General features: G+C 35.8%; 1 protein-coding gene across 6 annotated transcripts in view; it reads left to right on the forward strand.

Annotated features, from left to right (window-relative positions):
- Positions 1-20,414, forward strand: part of ARHGEF9 (Cdc42 guanine nucleotide exchange factor 9) — a 3,179,575-nt gene that overhangs the window by 3,113,053 nt on the left and 46,108 nt on the right. For all 6 annotated transcript variants that reach the window (XM_044057721.1, XM_044057724.1, XM_044057723.1 and 3 more), the window contains one exon: positions 2,338-2,581. In XM_044057721.1, the coding sequence (XP_043913656.1) occupies positions 2,338-2,581 (244 nt within the window). The remainder of the gene's footprint in view (positions 1-2,337; positions 2,582-20,414) is intronic.

Below are 20,414 nucleotides of genomic sequence, written 5' to 3' on the forward strand. Positions count from 1 at the left end.
CGAGACAGTGTAAAGCAATGGAGATCTTGCGTTCTCTGTTGCTGTAAAAAAAAGAGTTATAGTAATAGAAAAAGCCCGGGTGACCGGACCTTTTTCCATTACTATAGCTCTGATTTACAACATGCATGCTGACCAATCAGCGTGCACGTTTTTGAATATTAATGGGGTGTCGTTGTATAATAGTTTATTTTTGATGTTACAGTATTTTCAGGAACACTGCTTCAGCCATATTCCACCTAACTCACAGGAGCCTTCAGTTTTAGCTTTGTATTATACCTTTCCATTTTAGTATACCCTTTTTAAAAGAGTTTCGTCACTCAGATGTCTCTATACATAATGTCTTAAGTTGTATAATATTTTGCCATGACTGTTTATTTTCAGTTATGACTTTCCTTCCCCTTCATCTATTATCATATGTTTGACCAGTTTACTATATTTTGACCTATGGTTTCCAATAGCTGTCACATGAAATATTTATATTTTGAGTAGATTGTTTTCCATATAACCTCAAAACCCCAGGTTGTTGTTATGAGCAACTACGTTTGCAGCAGTGCAATATAAAATATTTGATCAACCTCTCACATTCTAGTGTCTGTACACTCTGCAACCAAATATTTCACACTGGTGAATAACAATTTTCTATCCAGTTCTACTTTCCAAACTGCCTCTGACTGGCTCTTTTTATCACATCTTTTGTTCTTAGATTAATATTAGAAATCAGGAAGGGATCAGTTCAGAATGGCATTTACTTGCCCAATGCCAGATCTATGCATCAGATATTTGTGAAACAGCTGATCTGAACAGCCTGGCATTTCACTTGAAAACATGCAACTGATTACTTCAGAACATGTTTTTATTTTGCTATTTCACAAGGGATTTTAGTGACCTCCTTTAGAGACACCGGGTAATTTTCATTGCATTTAACAGGAAGTGTTCCTCTATACAGTAAGCTTTTAATTGTATTTTTATTTTATAAATAGAACCCTAGGGCCATATAAAATCACCCTGACTGTTTGAACTGTTAAATGTTAATAATGCACTAACTAATTGCATTACTAAATGTCATTCTAGCTGTCTTTTTGTACCATTTTTGCCAGAGAGGTGGCTTGGACACTCTAAACTGGCCATAAGCATTGGCATATGCATGTATGTGTGTAGTATAGGAGGATGGGTGTATTGTTAGCCATTGAAGGGGTGAACCATCGAATGGCTGAACAGAACATCGAACAATAAGCATCAAAGTTCACTCAACAAACTTTCATTTCATTGCCAGGGTAAATAACTACTTGTCCAACACGTCCTTGTCTCACACATGGAAGTGCTTCATACCCCTTTTCTCCACTGTAATGTTGTCTCAGAGTTGGTATATATAGTTAGAGGGGTGTGGGAAGGGGGTGAAGGCCCCACCAGGATGTGTTTGAAACACTTCCGTGTGTGAGACAGAGAAGTATTTGACAAATAGTCACTTACCCTGTTGAAATGAAAGTTCAGTGAGTGAACTTTCAATGCTTATCATTCAATGTTCAGCTGGTCAATGGTCAGCCTATTCAGTGGCTGAGCATAGACCCAGGGGAGCAGCTGTGGTAGGTCTAGCCACCCAGTAGTGTGAACATTAGCTCTAGATGATTGTCACTGTTGATGTGACACCGTCACCCCATGTGCAAAAATATGAAAAAGGGCTTATAGATGGATTTACTAGATACTCATTTGTATTAGTTTAACTTAACTAGTTGTCTAATTTATTCTTTACATATTTGCTTTTATTTATGATTGTAATTTTGTGTCTGAGTCTTATTAAAAAATGTCACTAGACCAGCTCACCTACCCAGTTGTCAGATTGTTAAATAAATAGCATTTTCTATTCAAGTAATATTTCACATTTCTATATCAGATTTGGCACACAGCTTGAGCTACTCTGTCAGCAGGTGTTCCTTGTTATTTTTCATGTTCTAGATCATGCAGCCTGATGAGTCTCTTGGCACTAAACCTACTTATACAACGACATGATATGGTGCTACGGAATGTCACAACAGGCCATGAATGTAATAAGGCCAACAGGGTACCCTTTACATTGAATCTGTTGTTATGAAATAGAATTACTTTTTCAGGTTCATTCCAATGTTCCTAATAAAAGCGATTCATATTCTCAAATTCTGTGCTATAACAGTCTTCCAAAATGTACTATAACAATAACCTTTTCAAGCAGACTATTGAGTTGTTTCATTCTAGGTGATAGGTTGCACATTTCTGACAGCACACTTTTCAATATTTGTAACAGAGTGGAACCTTGTTATTCAGAACATGGAAAAATGAAATATTTTTTTTCTTTACCCCCAGGATTTGATACGAAGGGATAGCCTTTACTACAAAGGTCGCATCAATATGGATCGGTATGATGTCCAAGACGTGGATGACGGCAGGGATGAGGACTTCAATGTCAGTGTGAAGAATGCCTTCAAGCTTCGTAACAAGGACACGGAGGAAGTGCACTTATTCTTCGCAAAGAAGCTGGAGGAGAAACTGAGGTGGCTCAGGGCATTCCGGGAAGAAAGGAAGATGGTGCAGGAAGATGAAAAAATCGGTAAGAGAATTAACGCTTCACAAATTCCCTGCATGATAATCAGCATCAATGCAAAGCTATACAGAAGCATTGCTGCAAAGTCTTGCCTCAACCATGTTATAGTACAATCCATTATCAAACAACCTTTGTTAAAGAGTCCTTCGGTTGACTGACTATAAACAATAGTTATCTGCCAAGGAGAATGTACTTTAGTTTGTTGGTAAAATCTTCCATGCACACTTTACACCTTGCTCTTGTCAAAACCGATGTCAACACTGATACAAATTATTCAGTTTCTTTGTTACTTTATCCACCTTTCTACAATCTACAAAATTAGAACCACCAGACATACATCCTATGATAGGACAAGTATTCTCCTAAGAATATAAGTGCCCTGGGGGTTCCTCCACCACAGCTCTTACTTTAAGTAAGCTTAATATTTCCTGGTCACGTCAATCCTCACCATAAGGTACTTGTTTATTTTGTTTAATCCTATTCTTTCCTGTACTTTGAAATGTCTGTGTGTGTGTGTGTGTGTGTGCGCGCACAAATAAAACGTATGAATAAAAATTCTATAAATTGCATTGTACATACATTTATATATTACCATCAGTTATCTTTAGTTGACATACTGTAATATTGTCCTTCTTGTGGAGGACTAATGGACCTACATAGACAAACATTTAAGTGGCATGGACACATTTTTCACCAGCAGGCAGTAGATTCCACGGGTGCCCAGGAATTGTAGCTTTCATTACATAAGGAGGACTGGGCCTGGAAATGAAGGCATATGCACAGTTTTGTGCAGAGTACAATCCTTGCTTATTCCCTTGGATAATATAAAACTAAGACTTCACATAGAAACTTTCAGTTGTAATGTACTCGTTAACAGCAACTTCTGTGGTTAATGTCTGCTGCTTGTTGGGTCTTTAAAAATTATTTTCTGAAACATGGATCCCAATGAATCTCCTAGCAAGCCTAGATTAGCATCATGGTATCGAAAAGAAATGACGACTCATTTGTGTATAATCCTTATTCTGGTCCAATCATATGACTGCTGATCATGAAAGAGTTTGCTTTGTATGGATCTACTACTGCCTTCCTACAGGTAAACACTCACCTTACTTGACTTCTGTCATAATGATAGGCTTCATATGATTGGCCAGCAGTACTGTGCTCACCAAGATGACTTTTGATGAGGTTTAGGTGTACTTGCCATAATCTCTAACATCTTCCGTTTCACTCCTCCTCAAAATTCACACTCGGATCTGTTGCTCACTCTGCATTTTAGTTCTTGCAGCAGGCTTACAGAGACATACCACTTTGTTATGATTTAGGCATAGCACTGTGATTATACCATCAGATATAGCTTAGGTCTTCCTGCTATGCCTCTCAACTTCTTACTGCAAGAAATCTGGGCAAAGACCGACAAAATGGGGAGGGACAAAGGCCGACAAATAGGGACATATTTTAAATGTTACTCTTATAAGCTTAGAAATTTACTAGAGTAACAGGATTTGTTTTAACATCCATTTTCTGAAGGACTTGAAGTTTGAAACTCAAATGTATGTCATTATTTAGTGACTTCAGTCCTCAGACTATCCCACTGATTTGTTAGAAAACAACAGATTTTATGAGGAACAGACCAAAAATATGAACCAAAAATATGGGCATTCTGCAAAAATCTGTACAGTTGAGAGGTATGCTTCCTGCCAGTTGTCTTCATAAAGTCAGACCAATTACTGGTTGCATACATTTGTATATAAATTATGCAAATTATCATCTGTAACTAAATATGTATGGTTTATATCTGCAAACCTTTTATCCTAAAAGATAAGGAGATGCTCTTCTTTCTGACTCTTTGCTATGATTTTAAATCCCCGTGTAATGCTTTTTAATGCACAGATGAAGAGAGATGTGCACCGCAATAGAAATCTGTAAGACGGTTCTGTACTACTCAAATAGTTTACACTCAAAACTCTTAGGTTACAGGTAAAGCAATCAGTGGAGCTGCAAGTTTCATAGCTGAACTTAGGCATAGGCTAACAAGGTGGCCATCTAGGGTGCCAGTCTAGCAGGGACACTTTTCCAGTTACTTTTTTGTAGTAAAGAAATGTATTCTTTAAAGTGTGTTAAATAAATATAGGAAAAACTGAATAGTAAGGCAAACTGTGAAAAAATGGAGAAAAAGAAATCTGGATGGTGTAGGTAGACCAGGATGGAAGGACATTGGGTGGTGTGAGGAAAGGCACAATACAGTGCTTTTTCCAAGGGCACCAACTGACCAAAGACCTGGCCCTGGCCAGTTTGAACAGACTGCTCTGTTAGCAGGTGTGTACAATTTTATTTCATGGGAGTGCTTCATAAGGTACAAGACATGCCTGTTTATGAAATGGTGTGTTGTTTAATTGTGTAACAGTAAAGATGTCTGCACTTACGGCCTGTGCAGAGCCAAACCAAACCAAATTCAGTACACAAGCAGCCAGCACCAAGAGGTAATCAACACAACACTCCAAAATTAATAAACTGGTTTATTTACATTAGTTCCAGACCGGTTTTGGCAGACCTGCCTTCCTCAATGGTATATATAACCATTGAGGAAGGCAGGTTTGCTGAAACCAGTCTGGGACTTATCTAAATAAACTAGTTTATTAATTTTGGAGTGTCATGTTGATTACCTCTTGGTGCTGGCTGCTTGTTTAATTGTGTGCCAGAGGTTCTAGACTTTTTGGATCATAAGTCTTGATGTTTTACTGTTTAATACCTTCACCATAAATTCCAGGAGAAGGAGGTTTCTTACTGTTATCATTATATGCTGAGAGCTTTTCCTCAAGCTGTGCATCATATTTATACTTGTCACGTTAATTTATCTTGAAGAAAAGAACAATGTATTTTTAGGCAGGAAACGTGAGGTAGAAAACTAATTTTTATAAGGTCTGAAAAGGAGAAGGCATATAGTACATCTACCTTTTTTACCACAATACTTAGTCAACAGTGAAATCAAAGAATGGCCTTTCAAATTAAGGTTTTTTTTTGTCTAGCGTTCGGCCATTCAAGTGAAGTTATTTTTGCCTAACGTTCTCTTCTCTGAGTTGAGGTGTATCTGAAATCCAATTTCTAGTTATTATTTTCCTAGCCACTGCTAGGATAGACCATAACAAGGGAAGCTTAATCTTTTTAACACATTGAGGTACAGGTGTGTTGAATAATATAAGAGACTTAGAAATAATGAAATTATCTGTAAAAAGAGCCTGCAAAAATTCATTAATTGACTTCCAGTATTCTTTCAACTTCATACAGTCATAAAACATATGAGCCCAGTCAGCATTAATTTCTAAATTACATCTCTTACATAGATTATCTTTATTATTAATTTTATTCATCATCAAAGGTGTATAAAAAGATCTATGTAAAAATTTCCATGTATAAAGTCTCCAGACAATGGAAGATGTAGTTCTATAAGCAGATTCCAATATATATTGTTTATCTTGTTGAGTTGGTGGGTCCCCATTAATAGAGGTGAAATAATTCCAGTATGAATCTACATTGTAAAAGTTTCTTGTCTGATAATTTTATGTATATATGAAAGTTTACCTTTATCAGAAACTTTATGCTGTAAATTTATTATCAAGTAATCAATCAGTTTTGGAATAGATTCTTTAACTGTTATAGACAATAGATCTATTCTATCAATGAGATGTTGTCTAAAGATCTGAACCTCTAACCAGCAAGTTTCTCTTAGATCAAATTCTTGTTTTAAGAAATCTAGATTTTTAACTTTATTATCAGATATCAGCTGATACCAGTACTTTAGATTATTATCTATAGCTAAATGAGCTCCTTCAGAAGTAGATGACATAAGCATACCCTGAGTATAAATTATAGGGAATACAATAAAATTCCATTCCCTATACTTAGGGTGCATGAATATAAAGTTACGATAACTAATAATAATATTTAATGGGTAAAAGACCATATGTTTAGGTGTAATAGGTGAAGTACAAAATTCCTTTAGCAACCACAACATGGAGTTATTTATAATCATATTTTTATGTGTTAAGGAGATTTTCATGAAGTGCATACTAATTAGCTCCCAATAATCTTTCCATTTTGCGACATATGACCGATCTATTAATAAAGTAATAACTTTTATAATAGAAGAGATAATATATAAATTAAAGTCTGGAAAAGAAATACCCCTTGAGACCAGCTATTAGTATGTTTCTTTAATGCAATCCTAGGTCTATTAGGTGCCCATAAGAAATTTAACATTAGTGTATTCAGTTTCTTGATAGTTATTTTTGTAGGTGAAAGTATTATTGATTGTATTAAGTATAAAATCTTGGGGAATATTATCATTTTAATAATTGTAAGTCTCTCCTCCATAGTAAAAACATATTATTCCAGGTATTAAAAGATTTTGTATATTAAGAAAACAGGTATTATAGTTATTATATATAATAGATTTAATATCTTTAGATAGTATTATACCTAAATAAGTTATCTGACCTGAGTTGGGTACATATTTAGTAAAATCACTAATGAGAGTATTTTTCGTGTATATATAGGTAGTATTTTAGTTTTTCTTCATTGAATATTAAACCAGAAATACTTTTAAAATTCATCATTTTATCAAATAAAGACTGCATAGAAGAATTAGATCCTGCTGATGTAATTAGAACATCATCTGCAAAAGTTGAATTTTTGATGTTGTATTTTCTTCTATTTCAAAACCCTCTATGTCAGTACTGTTTCTAATCAAATTAGCCCAAGGCTCCATTACTAAAGTGAATAATAGTGGAGAAAGTGGACATCCTTGCTTTGTACCTTTAAGAATGGGTATTTTTGTGAAACATATGTTCCTACCTTAATATAAGCCAGCGTTCCTTTGTATAAATGCTCAATTAAATTTACAAATGCATCAGAGAAATTTGTGCATTTCAGTAAGGTAAACAGATAGTCCCAACTTACTGAATCAAATGCTGAACCTATATCAAGACTAATAAGTGTTAAATCTTTCTTTTTCCTATTTGCAAAATCAATTAATGTTAAAGTTCTTCTTATATTATCAAAAGTATTTCTATTTACAATGAAGCCCGTCTGATCTATGTCTATAATGCCGGGATAATTGTCTTCAATCTATCAGCAAAATACTCATAAACATTTTATAATCAACATTAAGTAATGAGATGGGTCGATATGAAGAACATCTAGTTGGATCTTTATTAGGTTTTAAAATTGGTGAAATAAATGTATATTGCCAAGATGGGGGGGGTTATTAACTCAGTTTGGGCCAGAATAAAAACCTTATGTATTAATGAATATGTAGTTTTAGAAAGGATTTATATATCTCTGGTATAATACCATCATTACCCGGTGCTTTGTTTGATTTAAGCTTATTTATTTGTGTAATAACTTCTGTATATGAAATACTCTTGTCCAATAGTTTAATCTGTTGTTTATTAAGCTTTTTATTCATGTTTGTGGTTATAAACTCCTTTATTTTATCTTTAGGTTCCATGTTAATGTTGTTATGGTTAATCTTGTGAAAGTGATTTCTAAATTCATCCAGTATTTCTGGTATACTAGAAACATTCTTCTTTTTCCTTAGAGAAAAGATTTCTTTGATATGGTTTTGTTTATTCAATCTTTTGTTTTATTTTTAAGTCTATGTAAGTATTTGGGGCTTATTGAATAAGACAAAAACTTGTATTTCTCTAAAGTTATTTTAACTTTATGAGTTAAAATTTCTTTGTATTTCTCATTTAGTTTGTTTGTTTCTTCAATAACTTTCTTGTCCATAATATTTTCTTTATTATTATGTTTATAAGAGTCTAGTTTACTTTGAATATCTAACAATTCCTTATCCCAAGATTTCCTTTTGTTATTATACCATCTGATACTTTGTCCATATAGATATGATTTTAAGGCATCCCAAACATAGACAATGGAGACTTCAGGAGTATTATTTATGTCTAGAAAATGTTGTACTTCTGAAAGTATATATTCTTTATAGTCTTTTAGCTGAGTTAAGTATGCTGGTATCCTTTTGATCTGAACATTATGAGTATTTTTATCATGAATTCAAAACAATTGAGTTATGATCAGATATAGGACATGAAATGATTTTGGAATTAATTAAATCTGTTACCATCTGGTTAGAAATAAAGACCCTATCTATTTTTGAATAAGTTTTATATCTGTTAGAAAAAAGGTGTATGGTAATGATTTTGACTCTATCTGATTATTAATATCATTCAAATGATAAGAATTAGCAAAATCATTTAAATGTTTTGCATTAGATGTAATTCTTCTTTTCTTTATAGTGGTAGTATCACTTTCATGTAGTATACAATTAAAATCACCAGCTAAAATAATATCCCCTACAGAGAATGATATGATCTTATCAATATGATGTTTCACTGTATTAATACCAATTCCAGGTATCCAATATACATTAATTAAAGTGTAAGTCTTCCCATTAATTTGTATTGTAACCATACAAAACATTCCTTTGTCATCCTGATAAGACTTAATGGTTTTAGGAATGGGCATACTTTTATTCCATAAAATAGCCACTCCTCTTTTTTTCTGAGTGTGCTCTGAACTAACCAATACTGTATACTTATTAGTGGCTAGTTTATCAATATCTTTTTTCAAGAGATGGGTTTCTTGCAAGAAGACTAGATTGGCCTTGTGTAGATTAATGTATCTTATTAGGCTTGCCCTTTTGGTGCTGCGGTAGCGTTGTCGCCTCATAGCTAGACGTTGGCCGTTCGATTCTCAGTGAAAGCGTCTACTGTGTGACGACATGCGTGAATGGGCGTTCGCCGTTGAAGGTTGTGCGTTAGGCCCGGCAAGCCAGCATGTAAAACTCTACTGCCAATCATTAGCGGACCGGAGTTCCGCTGTGGCGACCCCTAACCGGGAAAAGCCGAAAGACACACACACAATTAGGCTTGCCCTTTTACACGGATTATTCAATCCATTAATGTTTAAAGAAATTCCTTTTAAAGATGTCATTTGGCATTTTTAAAACTCAAGAATCTTATGATCGAAATAACAAATAACAAGATAAATAATGTTACATCTCCTCTTTTAGGTGTACCTTTAAATATAGCTGTATTTATTAAATCTCTTATGGGATTATGTATAGGATTCAATTTTGTTTGTAGTGACAATGAGTGTACAAAATATATTGTGGATGTCAAAACTATATACATATAACAATGAACAAGTGAAAATAATGTAAGGATTAAACCTTGCATCCCGCCTGGAGTTGAAAACTCCAACTTAGAGCAGTATTTACTACTCAAGTTAACCCCCTACCCTAAAGCAGCAGTACCTCAGCTAACACCTTATCAATTTAATACTAGTTATATTTAACTGAGGTTAACAGTTTTCAATTCAATTATCTATCAAGACAAAACTACACATTTGGTAAAACAGCATCATATAAACTAAAATAAACTTTTTTTTTTTTTTTTTTTAAAAAACTGTTCATACTATTATATAGATCTATGTAATATATAACACTTGTATTCTAATGGCATTCAAATAATCTTAATGTTAGAAATCAAGAGGAGAGAAAATTATGTTCTAACATTCATTTAAATCAAAACTTTGGCTAATATGATTCAGACATTACATGCATTAAGATGCATCTATTTTCTGTCATGTGAATTCTATCAACAGCTTCCAAAAATCTTGTATTGTTTGTATATGAGCATTTACTTAAACTCATTATTGTCAATAGAGTAAAATATTGTATTCATAAAAATTATTATAAATCATATTGCATAGTTATGCAGATTCTCAGAAACACCTGCGTTATTACCTAAAAAAAAAAAAAGCCATCACACACATAAACACAGACACACACACATACATATACACACACATATATACACACACACACATATACACACACACACACACACACACACACACACACACACACACACACACACACACACACACACACACATACATATACACATACACATATATACATACATACACACACACACACACACACATATATATATATATATCTGATCTCACTGAGTTGTGTCTTTGTAGAGCACTATCCTACCTGCTGTCCCTAGAATAAATCTGTCTGCTTTATACAAAATAATGCACAGCAAACACATATTAGTAACCAGATTTTACAATCATGCTAACCTACTGCTTTAAAATATATCACATGACATTTCTTCCAGAATAGAGTTATAAGATTATTTATGCTTGTCAATCAGATGAATAAAATGAGTTATAGTAAAGTATATGTTTGGGACACAAGTTTTTAACACAGATTATTATGCTACTGTTAAGTAGATTTTCAAAAACATTTAAATAAATGTTTCATTTTCTATGCCTTCTAAAATAAGATATTTACTTGCTACAAGAAACTACATCATCTAAACTCATCATAACTGACACATTTTATGAATAGAGTATTTTTCCTGAATCTGTGGTGTGTCAGTGTGATAACCTTGTCAATGTTTATACTAACTGCTTTCAGTTTCTCTGTGAAAATTCTGTGAGTGAAGCTTCTGAGGAAACTCATGAACACTGTGCATGAGACAGCCCACATCCCAGATTGTCTCCCTTAACATTTTGGCGGGAAACTTATTAAAACTTGTGGCAAACATTCATTTTGTCAATAGAGTAAAATATTGTATTCATAGAAATTATTATAAATCATATTGGATAGTTATGCAGATTCTCAGAAAAAAAGCCATCACACTCACACACACACACACACATACATACACACACACACACACACACACATATATATATATATATATCTGATCTCACTGAGTTGTGTCTTTGTAGAGCACTATCCTACTTGCTGTCCCTAGAATAAATCTGTCTGCTTTATACAAAATAATGCACAGCAAACACATATTGGTAACCAGATTTTACAATCATGCTAACCTACTGCTTTAAAATATATCACATGACATTTCTTCCAGAATAGAGTTATAAGATTATTTATGTTTGTCAATCAGATAAATTAAATGAGTTATAGTAAAGTATATGTTTGGAACACAAATTTTTAACACAGATTATTATGCTGCTGTTAAGTAGATTTTCAAAAACATTTAAATAAATGTTTCATTTTTATGCCTTCTAAAATAAGACATTTACTTACTACAAGAAACTACATCATTTAAACTCATTATAACTGACATATTTTATGAACAGAGTATTTTCCTGAATCTGTGGTGTGTCAGTGTGATAACCTTGTCAATGTTTATACTAACTGCTTTCAGTTTCTCTGTGAGAATTCTGTGATTTGAAGATTCTGAGGTAACTCAAGGACATTGTGCATAAGACAGCCCACATCCCAGATTGTCTCTCTTAACATTTTGGCGGGAAACTTATTAAAAACTAGTGACAAACATTCATTTAGCAGTGTAAATGCATTTAAACATGACAGAACCTCCACAATGTATTCCACAGATCATCACAGCCTCTATGCAAGTGAAATTAAACTCAAAATTACCAACAAGCAATAAAACTCAGCATTCTTCTCCCAACTCAATTTTCATACAAATCCTATTATTCACTGTGCCCACACAGTCAAAAGCATTTCTATATATTAATAAAGAAAAGAAAAGAGAGTAGAAAATAAAAGGGAGTGAGGCAGAAATAAAAAATGTAAGAGAAAGCTGTAAGAAGTATATACAATGGAATGTTACTTACTGTTTATATTAATAGAGTTAAAAATAAAACATATTATTTACTCTTATTTAGTTCTGATTATTATTAGTTAAAGCATGACAGATTATTTACAAACAAGCATGAGCAGTATAATCAAGAAAGTATAATTAGAAATAGCATTTGAAGAACTTATAAACTTTTACAAGAAATAAATATGTTATTATTCTATTAATGATATTTTCATTACTGTTCTCTGCCTGCCCTCCCCCACCCTTTACCCACTACATAATCTAAATAGAATGTCATTGTTTGAACAAAGAAAATAATAAAAGAAGAAGGAAAAAAAAAAAGATAAAGATAAAAAAATGTATCAAATTACTAACCTTACTTTTTTCAGAAAGAAAAACAAATCAAGTCACAGCCTGCCATTAAATCCTCAGGCATTTTGACTGGTTATGAAACAAAACATTTCTTTGCACATAGAGAATAACTTTGATTACATCTTTTCCAAAATATTTGTGGCTTTCTGGAAATGCAGGAACTATATTCAAAAAGATTAATAATGAACTAAAATGATGAGAGAAAAAAAACATATAACAAATCATTTCTTTTTTAGTCTCTTCTTCTTCTCTGAAGTCTTCCAGGAAGCTTCAGTTGCCAATCTCTTTAATGAAGAACTAGCCCATTCCATTTCTTCTATTTTATCCAAAATCCTTTTTCTTTGACAAACAGTAAAGCAGAGTCTAAATCATCGAAGACCTTAGGACCATCAGGAAGGAAGATTGTAAGCTTGGCAGGAAACAGAAGGTATGTTTTAAACTGTGCTTTTTTAAGCTCCCTTATTAGTGGCAGAAAAACTTTTCTTTTAGCAATTACCATGGAAGAATAGTCATTGTCAAAACGCACAGTTGTCTCATTAAACTTAACAGGAGCTTTAGCCCAAGCAGATTTAAGAACCATCTCTTTATCAAAAGATGATAGAAATCTAACTATAACTGATCTAGGATAGTTTTTGTTAGAGTTAGTATTAGCTATAGATCTATGTGCTCTTCGATACCAAAAGAGAATGCTTCTGGTAAATCTAAAGTTTTAGGGAGCCATGTTGTTAAAAAGAAGTAATATTGTTACCTTCAATATTTTCTGGCAGTCCAACAATCCTAATGTTATTGCGCCTAGATCTATTTTCCAGGTCATCCAGCTTTGTTTGTAAATGTGTATTTTGTTTCAGCAGAAACTCAATGTTGATTTCCTCTTCTTGTATTTTATTTTCCATGTCATTCACAGCTTCTTCTATGCCTGTCATCTGGATCTTCTGTTGTTGCAGGTCCATATGTAACAAGTCTATTTGTTTTGTAGTTTTTTCTATGAAAGTGTCTATTTTAGTATCCATTTTATCCATCTTAGCAGTAAGTTGCTGGACTATAATTATCAGAGACTGAAGTTCTTTCTTGATGCTGGAGTCTTGAGAATTTGTCTTACTGGAACTCATTTCAGACTGATAAACTGACAGGAAATTTTCCAAAGTAATTTCTGACAGGAATATTATTAAGATTTCCTTTCTTTTTTAGATATAGTTCAAGAACTATATAAAACAAACATATTTAGAAAGAAAATTACTTCAAGAATTAATTTTTTAAGTAATTAATTCCTGTCAATGTAATGAAATTGGTGTAGCTGAAGAAATCTGCTATCCTGTGTTCATCCTTGGCCACGCCCCTCTCAGTTCAACATTCTTCTATGCGTTACCTTTAAGGTTTTGAACATAACGTTAGAAGGCCTTGTGGTTGTCTTTAGCCTGAGTCTATCTGGACCTTGTAATTGGCTTTGCTGGATTTAACTAGTCTTCTTAGTTTCCTGTTTAGTTTACTTGGTGAGCTCTTGTTCTTATGAGAATTGCTCTTTTAGATTCTGGCCATTACTTTTTTCTTTTTATTATAAACCCCATTAAGACTAGTAGTCAGTCAGTGTGGTTTGTTTTTGGGGATTGTTTTAGGCTTACTTCTGGTATGTACAGCTGTCACTTAATAGAATGTAGTGTGCTTTAAAATAGTTCCCAACTGTAACAGGTTTTCCAAGCTGATTTTTTATTTTAAAGAAAATATTATGATCCAATTTCACCAGTGAGGACATGAGATGGAGGGATGGTGGGGTTGCAATACTCCCCCATATTGGTGAGGCCTAGGTCCAGTATGTTTGAACCTCTTGCTGGAGTGCACACTAGATGATCAAGGGCATGTGTGTTAATAAAGTCCAGGAAACATTGTGCCTGCAAGTTAGAGGCAGTGTACATTTCCCAGTCTACAGAGGTGTAATTAAAGTCTCCCATTAACAGAGAGTTTGACTGGGTGGAGAGTGCCTCCAGTAGCTCTAAATAAGAATTGTGGGATTGTTATGACATAGATGGTTACCTGTAGCTTGTTAAGATATGGTAAGTGTTTGTATCAAGGATGATTTGCATGTGGATGAATTGCAGGGTACCATCCTGTTTAACCAACCCTCAGGTATACTTGTTGCTAATGTAGATCCAGACACCCCCACCTTCAGACTTTGCCTATGTAGCCGATGGCCTAAATGTGTGGAAGTCACTGCAGCTTTAAAGTATGTATTGATAATAGCACAGATGTCTGTATGCTCCAGTGAGGAGAGCTTGGAGGATGCGGAGTATCTTGTTAAGGCTGTTAGCATTGAGCAGTAACACCTTTAGGTTCCTCTGGGTTTTATTTGCTATGTTAGTAGGTTTTTCACTTTGGCATTGCCTAAAAATGGCCTAAAGGGGGGAGGGGTAGATACAATTTTAGACAAAGTCCACAAGCCCAGGGAGGACAGGGACAGGCCATATTTGGCAAAGCAATGTGATACTTTGACCACGTCCTCCCAACCTGACAGATCTTGAATCTCTCTGAATTGACACTAGAAACTAAGCCAATTGTTAAAGTCGATCATTATTTTGTGCATCCACCTTGGTGAAGGTAGAATACTGCTTAGTCCAAGGCACATACCGGTCTGAGACCCATGTTCAGAATGGTCCATAATTTATCTCTTCTTGTAGTCTAGACAGGTATAGCTCCGGTCATGTATACCTGCATGGATTATGATACCTGTGGTGCAGTGACTTGAGTGCATGTATAACTTGGCAGCTCATGGCACCAGAAGAGCTATTGACCGTAATCTTCTCCTTGTCCAGTGTGGCGACTGCGGCATCTGTGAGTTGTACAGAGGAGTCCCCTATGATAAGAGTCATGGATAAATTGTTTGCTTTTGTTACGGGCTTTGTTTTTGGTAGTTCATTGGGTGTAGGTTTATGTGAGGTGTTTGGTGTTGCTTTTAGTGTGTGCTTAGAGAATGCTGAAGAAAGGTGTTGCCATTTGCAGGATTGGGAAGTCTTTGAGGTTTAGGGAGATTGCTTTTTACAGCTGTGTGTGTGTGGTGGACACTGTGTGTGGTGTATGTAATGTGTGTGCTCCTGACAACCTTGTTTGAAAGTGAGATTTTTGCCTCCCAGTAGATTTTGTATGTGCATATCTCACATACTGTGTTGATTTCTTTAAGGATTCAAGGGTTGTGTGAGAACATGAGACAATTGCTACATTGTCTTGGGATCCCCATATCTACCAAACTGGCTACAGCGACATTTGGAAATTACATATCCATGTTGTCTGGACCAGTATTAGGGAGGGTTATTAGGATCTAAGGACTAGGTTTTACAAAAGTCTGGTCTCTAGGTTTAGGGACTAGAGTTGAATAGTGCTAGCATATGGTATTAGATAGTGCTAGGATATGATATTAGTGCTATCTGTCACACGAGATAGCTGCTCTGAGCTTAACTCCATGCAGTGCTTCACTCATACCTCTCAGCTGTCCAGATTTTGCCTCACATTTTTTGTTTGCTCCTCCTGTGTTTTTCTGGCAAATCCCTGAATAGTGAAGTCATTAAATAATGACATACATTTGAGCTTCAGACTTCACATCATTCAGAAAATGATGCTTAAACAAATCTTGTTATTCTAGCAATTTTCTAAGTTTGTAAGAGCGATATTTAAAATCTGTCCATATTTTTGGACCATTGTCCCCTCATTATTTCAGGCTTTGTCCACATTTCTTGTGCTAAGAAGTCAAGAGGTAAGGCTTCACTACATTACAGATTGCAGCCCTAGCACTAGTTTTATAGGTAAACGTAACTGTCTAGGAGCTTGCGTCTGTACAGGGCACTGCCAGTTGCTGTACTTTGAGTAGCTCTGAGCAAACTCTCCTAGTTTATAGAAGTAGAAATTAAAGTGAACTCTTGAGTGCCTGGACAATAAAACAACTTCACTTTGAGCCCCCTCTGGAGTTCTTCCCAGCTCAGATAGATCAGGCAAACATGTTCTGCTGCAAAATGGATGATCTTAGTCCTCTTAATATAAAAGCACAGCAAAAAAGGACCTTCAAGTGCAATGCAGCGACTAACAACATAATTCCCTAGCTAAATCACCCCCTAAAAGGCAATTATAATGTAAAGCAGTTCATGTATCAGGCAATAAAGGAGAAAAGACGGTTTGCAACAAAAACACACTTTAATGCTCAGAAAATCGTAAAATACAAGCAGCAATCCCTTACACAGTGAACAAACAGTGCAATAATGCAGTTTGAGAACTTATCTTTACCTAGATGTCACTGGACTCAGTGGAAACACTTCCAAAGCACAAACAAGTAGCCAAGGTTTACTGTGCTCTGTGGAAATGAGCACAGAGTCACGCAAATATGTCTAATTTATAGAAGCAGAAATGAAAGTGAAATCTTACTCCTGAGCCCTCTGGCCAATAAAATGACAACACTTTGAGCCCCCTCCAGATTGCTTCCCAGCTGAGATAGAGCAGGCAAATGCCTTCTGCCACAAGATGGATGACCTTAGACCTCAATGTAAAAAAACAGCAAAAACAGACACTTCAGTGCAGTGCAACAGCAAACAACTTATTCCCTAGCTCGGTCACCCCTCTATAAAGCAATTACAAAACTAAACAGTTCAATTACCAAACAGTAAAGGGGAAAAGTGATTTGTTGCAAAAATACACTTTAAATGCTCAGATAATTGCAAAATAAAACCATGATCACTTAAACAATGAAAAAAGCAAATGCAGTAAGTCTGTGAACTTATTTTTGCCTGGATGGCACCAATTTCAATGGAAGCACAGACAGGTAGCCAAGGTTTCTGAGCTCTGTGGAACTTTACATAAGTTATTGACAAACCAGTCAACATCTGGCCTGCAAAGTGAATAGAAGACAGCATACAGGAAGGAGATGTGACCCACCACGTCAAAAGCATTAGTAATGTCAGATAATAATATCCTGTTACGTTACTGTCTATTGATGCCCCTTAGCACAGCATCTATTATTTTGATTATAACAGAGTCAATGCTGATTCCACTATACAACTACTGGCTCAGTGTAATTAATGACCTGGTTTTAAATGGCGTTATGCTGAACAGTAGCTTGAGTGAGGAACACAAAGACCCACTTCTAGCTGACCAAGCTATGCAGCTGCCACTTTACAAAAAAAAAGGCAACATCATCTTATCTTCATGCTGCCTGAGTATAGATAAAGGGCCATACCTCTCAACTGTACAGATTTTTTGCAGAATGTCCAGATTTTTGCCTGATATTGTTTGTCCATTTTTCATAAAGTTGTGGTTTTCTGGCAAATTAGCGGCAGGTCATTAAAGATTGAAGTTAGAAAATGGCTTCATACCCTTCAGAAAATTCATGCTAATGCAAATCCTGTTATTCTATCAACTTTCTAGGTTTGTAACAGCAATATTTAAAAATTGTCCCTATTTTTGGGCCTTTGTCCCACTTTCACTTTTGGCTTTGCCCAGATTTCTTGCTCCCAGAGGTTGAGAGGTATGATAAAGGCTTATCAGTCATACAGTGATTGGTGACTCCTGAAGGACAAGGTGCTTTAGCTTCATCTGCAGACTGAATATACTTAGCAGATAATTCATCCAGAACCATCTTTTCTGTGCAGTTTTTGCTAATTGCACCTGGCAGTGATTAAGCCATTGTCAGACATTCAAATTCCTAGTTTGTTGCATCAAGTTTACACCTCTTTTCATCCAATCTGTGCTATATAGTTCCAGAGAAAGCATTGTGATGACAAGGTCTTGAACAGCAAAGCATTAGGATGAGGTCTGATCTCCTGCTGTTGTACATTAACCATTGTTAGGAAGAAAATCATGGCACAAATTAGGAGGTGCAGCACCCAGCAGGATAAAAGCATGGTCATTAAACTAAACAAACAACTCAGAGGACAAGTAAAGTCTACCAAAGCCATATTTGAGGTAAGTTTGGCCTCCCAGGCCAAGGACAACCACAAAGCATTCTTTGGCTATGTCTGCAACCTCAAAGGCAAGACACAATTGTGTGCAGAGCACATTTTAAATGGAGCCACCTATACTGAGCTAGAAGATATAGCAAACCTCCTGGCTGATAAATTCAGCTCCAACTTTACTCCTCTCTCCTCTCAACCTTCCCTCAGGCAATATCATCAAATATAACTCCCCCTACTATTACTAGGGAACAGTTCCTTAATGCTCTGTCTAAGACCAAGAACACTGCATCCATGGGCCCAGACAATATCCCAGGATGCATTCTAAATAGCATGAAACATGACCTATCAGGGCCTCTGGAATTATAACTGTAGCCTCCAAACAGGCTCCGTGCCTCATGAATGGAGAAAGGCGACAGTCATCCCTCTGCACAAACGTGGGCCATCTACAGACCCTGGAAACTACAGATCCATAATTCTCACTAGTCTTATATGTAAAGCCATGGAAAGAATTATCATGGAGATGATCAACAGAGATATAGAGTAAACCTCCAGACACTGGACTCAACCCAGATTGGTTTCTTAAAGGGCAGATCATCCCTACTCAATCCGGTGGACTTCTTTGAGAAGGTCACCAAAGCAATAAATGAGGGCAAAATCGTTCACACTTACCTACCTTGACCTGGCCAAGGCATTTGACACAATACCCCATTGTTGACAAACTCAAGAGGTTAGGTACAAACCCGTATGTCACCCAGTGGACAGGACCCAGGAAGTTAGAATTGGAGAGTCCACTTCTACAAAGAGGTCAGTCACAAGTGAAGTCCCTCAGGGAACAGTCCTCGGGCTGCTCATTTTTGGCATTTACTTCACAGAAGTCAAGGCCAATGTCAATGGTCTCTGGCTGACTAAATTTGCAGATGATTGCAAATTAGGAGCTGTCATTGAATCTCACACTGACACAAACGTTCTCCAGGAGGGGTTGACGCAGACAAACAACTGTTGTCAGAGTCATGGACTAAAACTAAATGCCAAGAAATGCATAATAGTATCCTTTGGGTAGTCATCCATCCCTGGTAACTATCATATTGACAACACACCCCTTAGATTTGATCCAGTAGTCAGGGACTTAGGGACATATACAGATAGTAATCTAGCCTTTGATCATCACGTGTCTACAGTGGTGAGGAAATCATTCTGTGTTGCGCAACTTATAAACAAAGATATGGCATCTAAGTCCAGTTAAGTCATTGTTCCACTGTATTTGGCATTCATCAGACCTATCTTTGAGTACAATGCCCCCTTTTGGTATGTACCTAACCAGGCATATCCAGCAACTGAATGTCCACAGAGGCTCCTCACTAAAAGAATACAGGGCATAAGTAATATGTCCTATGCAGACCATCTCAAGGCCCTTTCCCTTTCTTTGTAGTCTGTCTCCTCCAGGCTTTTGAGGGGAAATCTATGCCTGGCATACAGGGCATTGTCGGAACCCACTCTGATGGACCTCCTGCATATCCACAAAACAGACAGTACTAGAATTACCTATTCTAAAGACATAAACCTTGCTTGTGATATAAATAGGACCTGCTGGAGAAATAGTTATGTATCCCAGAGAATACCCCGTCTATGGAACAGGCTCCCCATCCATGTGAAGCAGAGTTCCTCCCTAATCCAAGTCAAAAGCAACTTGGACAATTAGATAGGAAACCGGAAATTCATCCCTGGTTTGGCACCTATGTCTCTGATGCAAACAGGTAACCTGTAAATGGTTCATCTCCCAAGCCCCTGCTTACACTTACCATGGGTATCAAAACTCATCAGAGATTTGGGATGCATGGCTAGCCTTAAAAAGGCCCTTGTGGTCATTAGCCTAGTAAA

Source organism: Protopterus annectens, chromosome 15.part0, assembly GCF_019279795.1.
Source record: "Protopterus annectens isolate FY-2018-M chromosome 15.part0, PAN1.0, whole genome shotgun sequence".
NCBI lineage: Eukaryota > Metazoa > Chordata > Ceratodontiformes > Protopteridae > Protopterus > Protopterus annectens.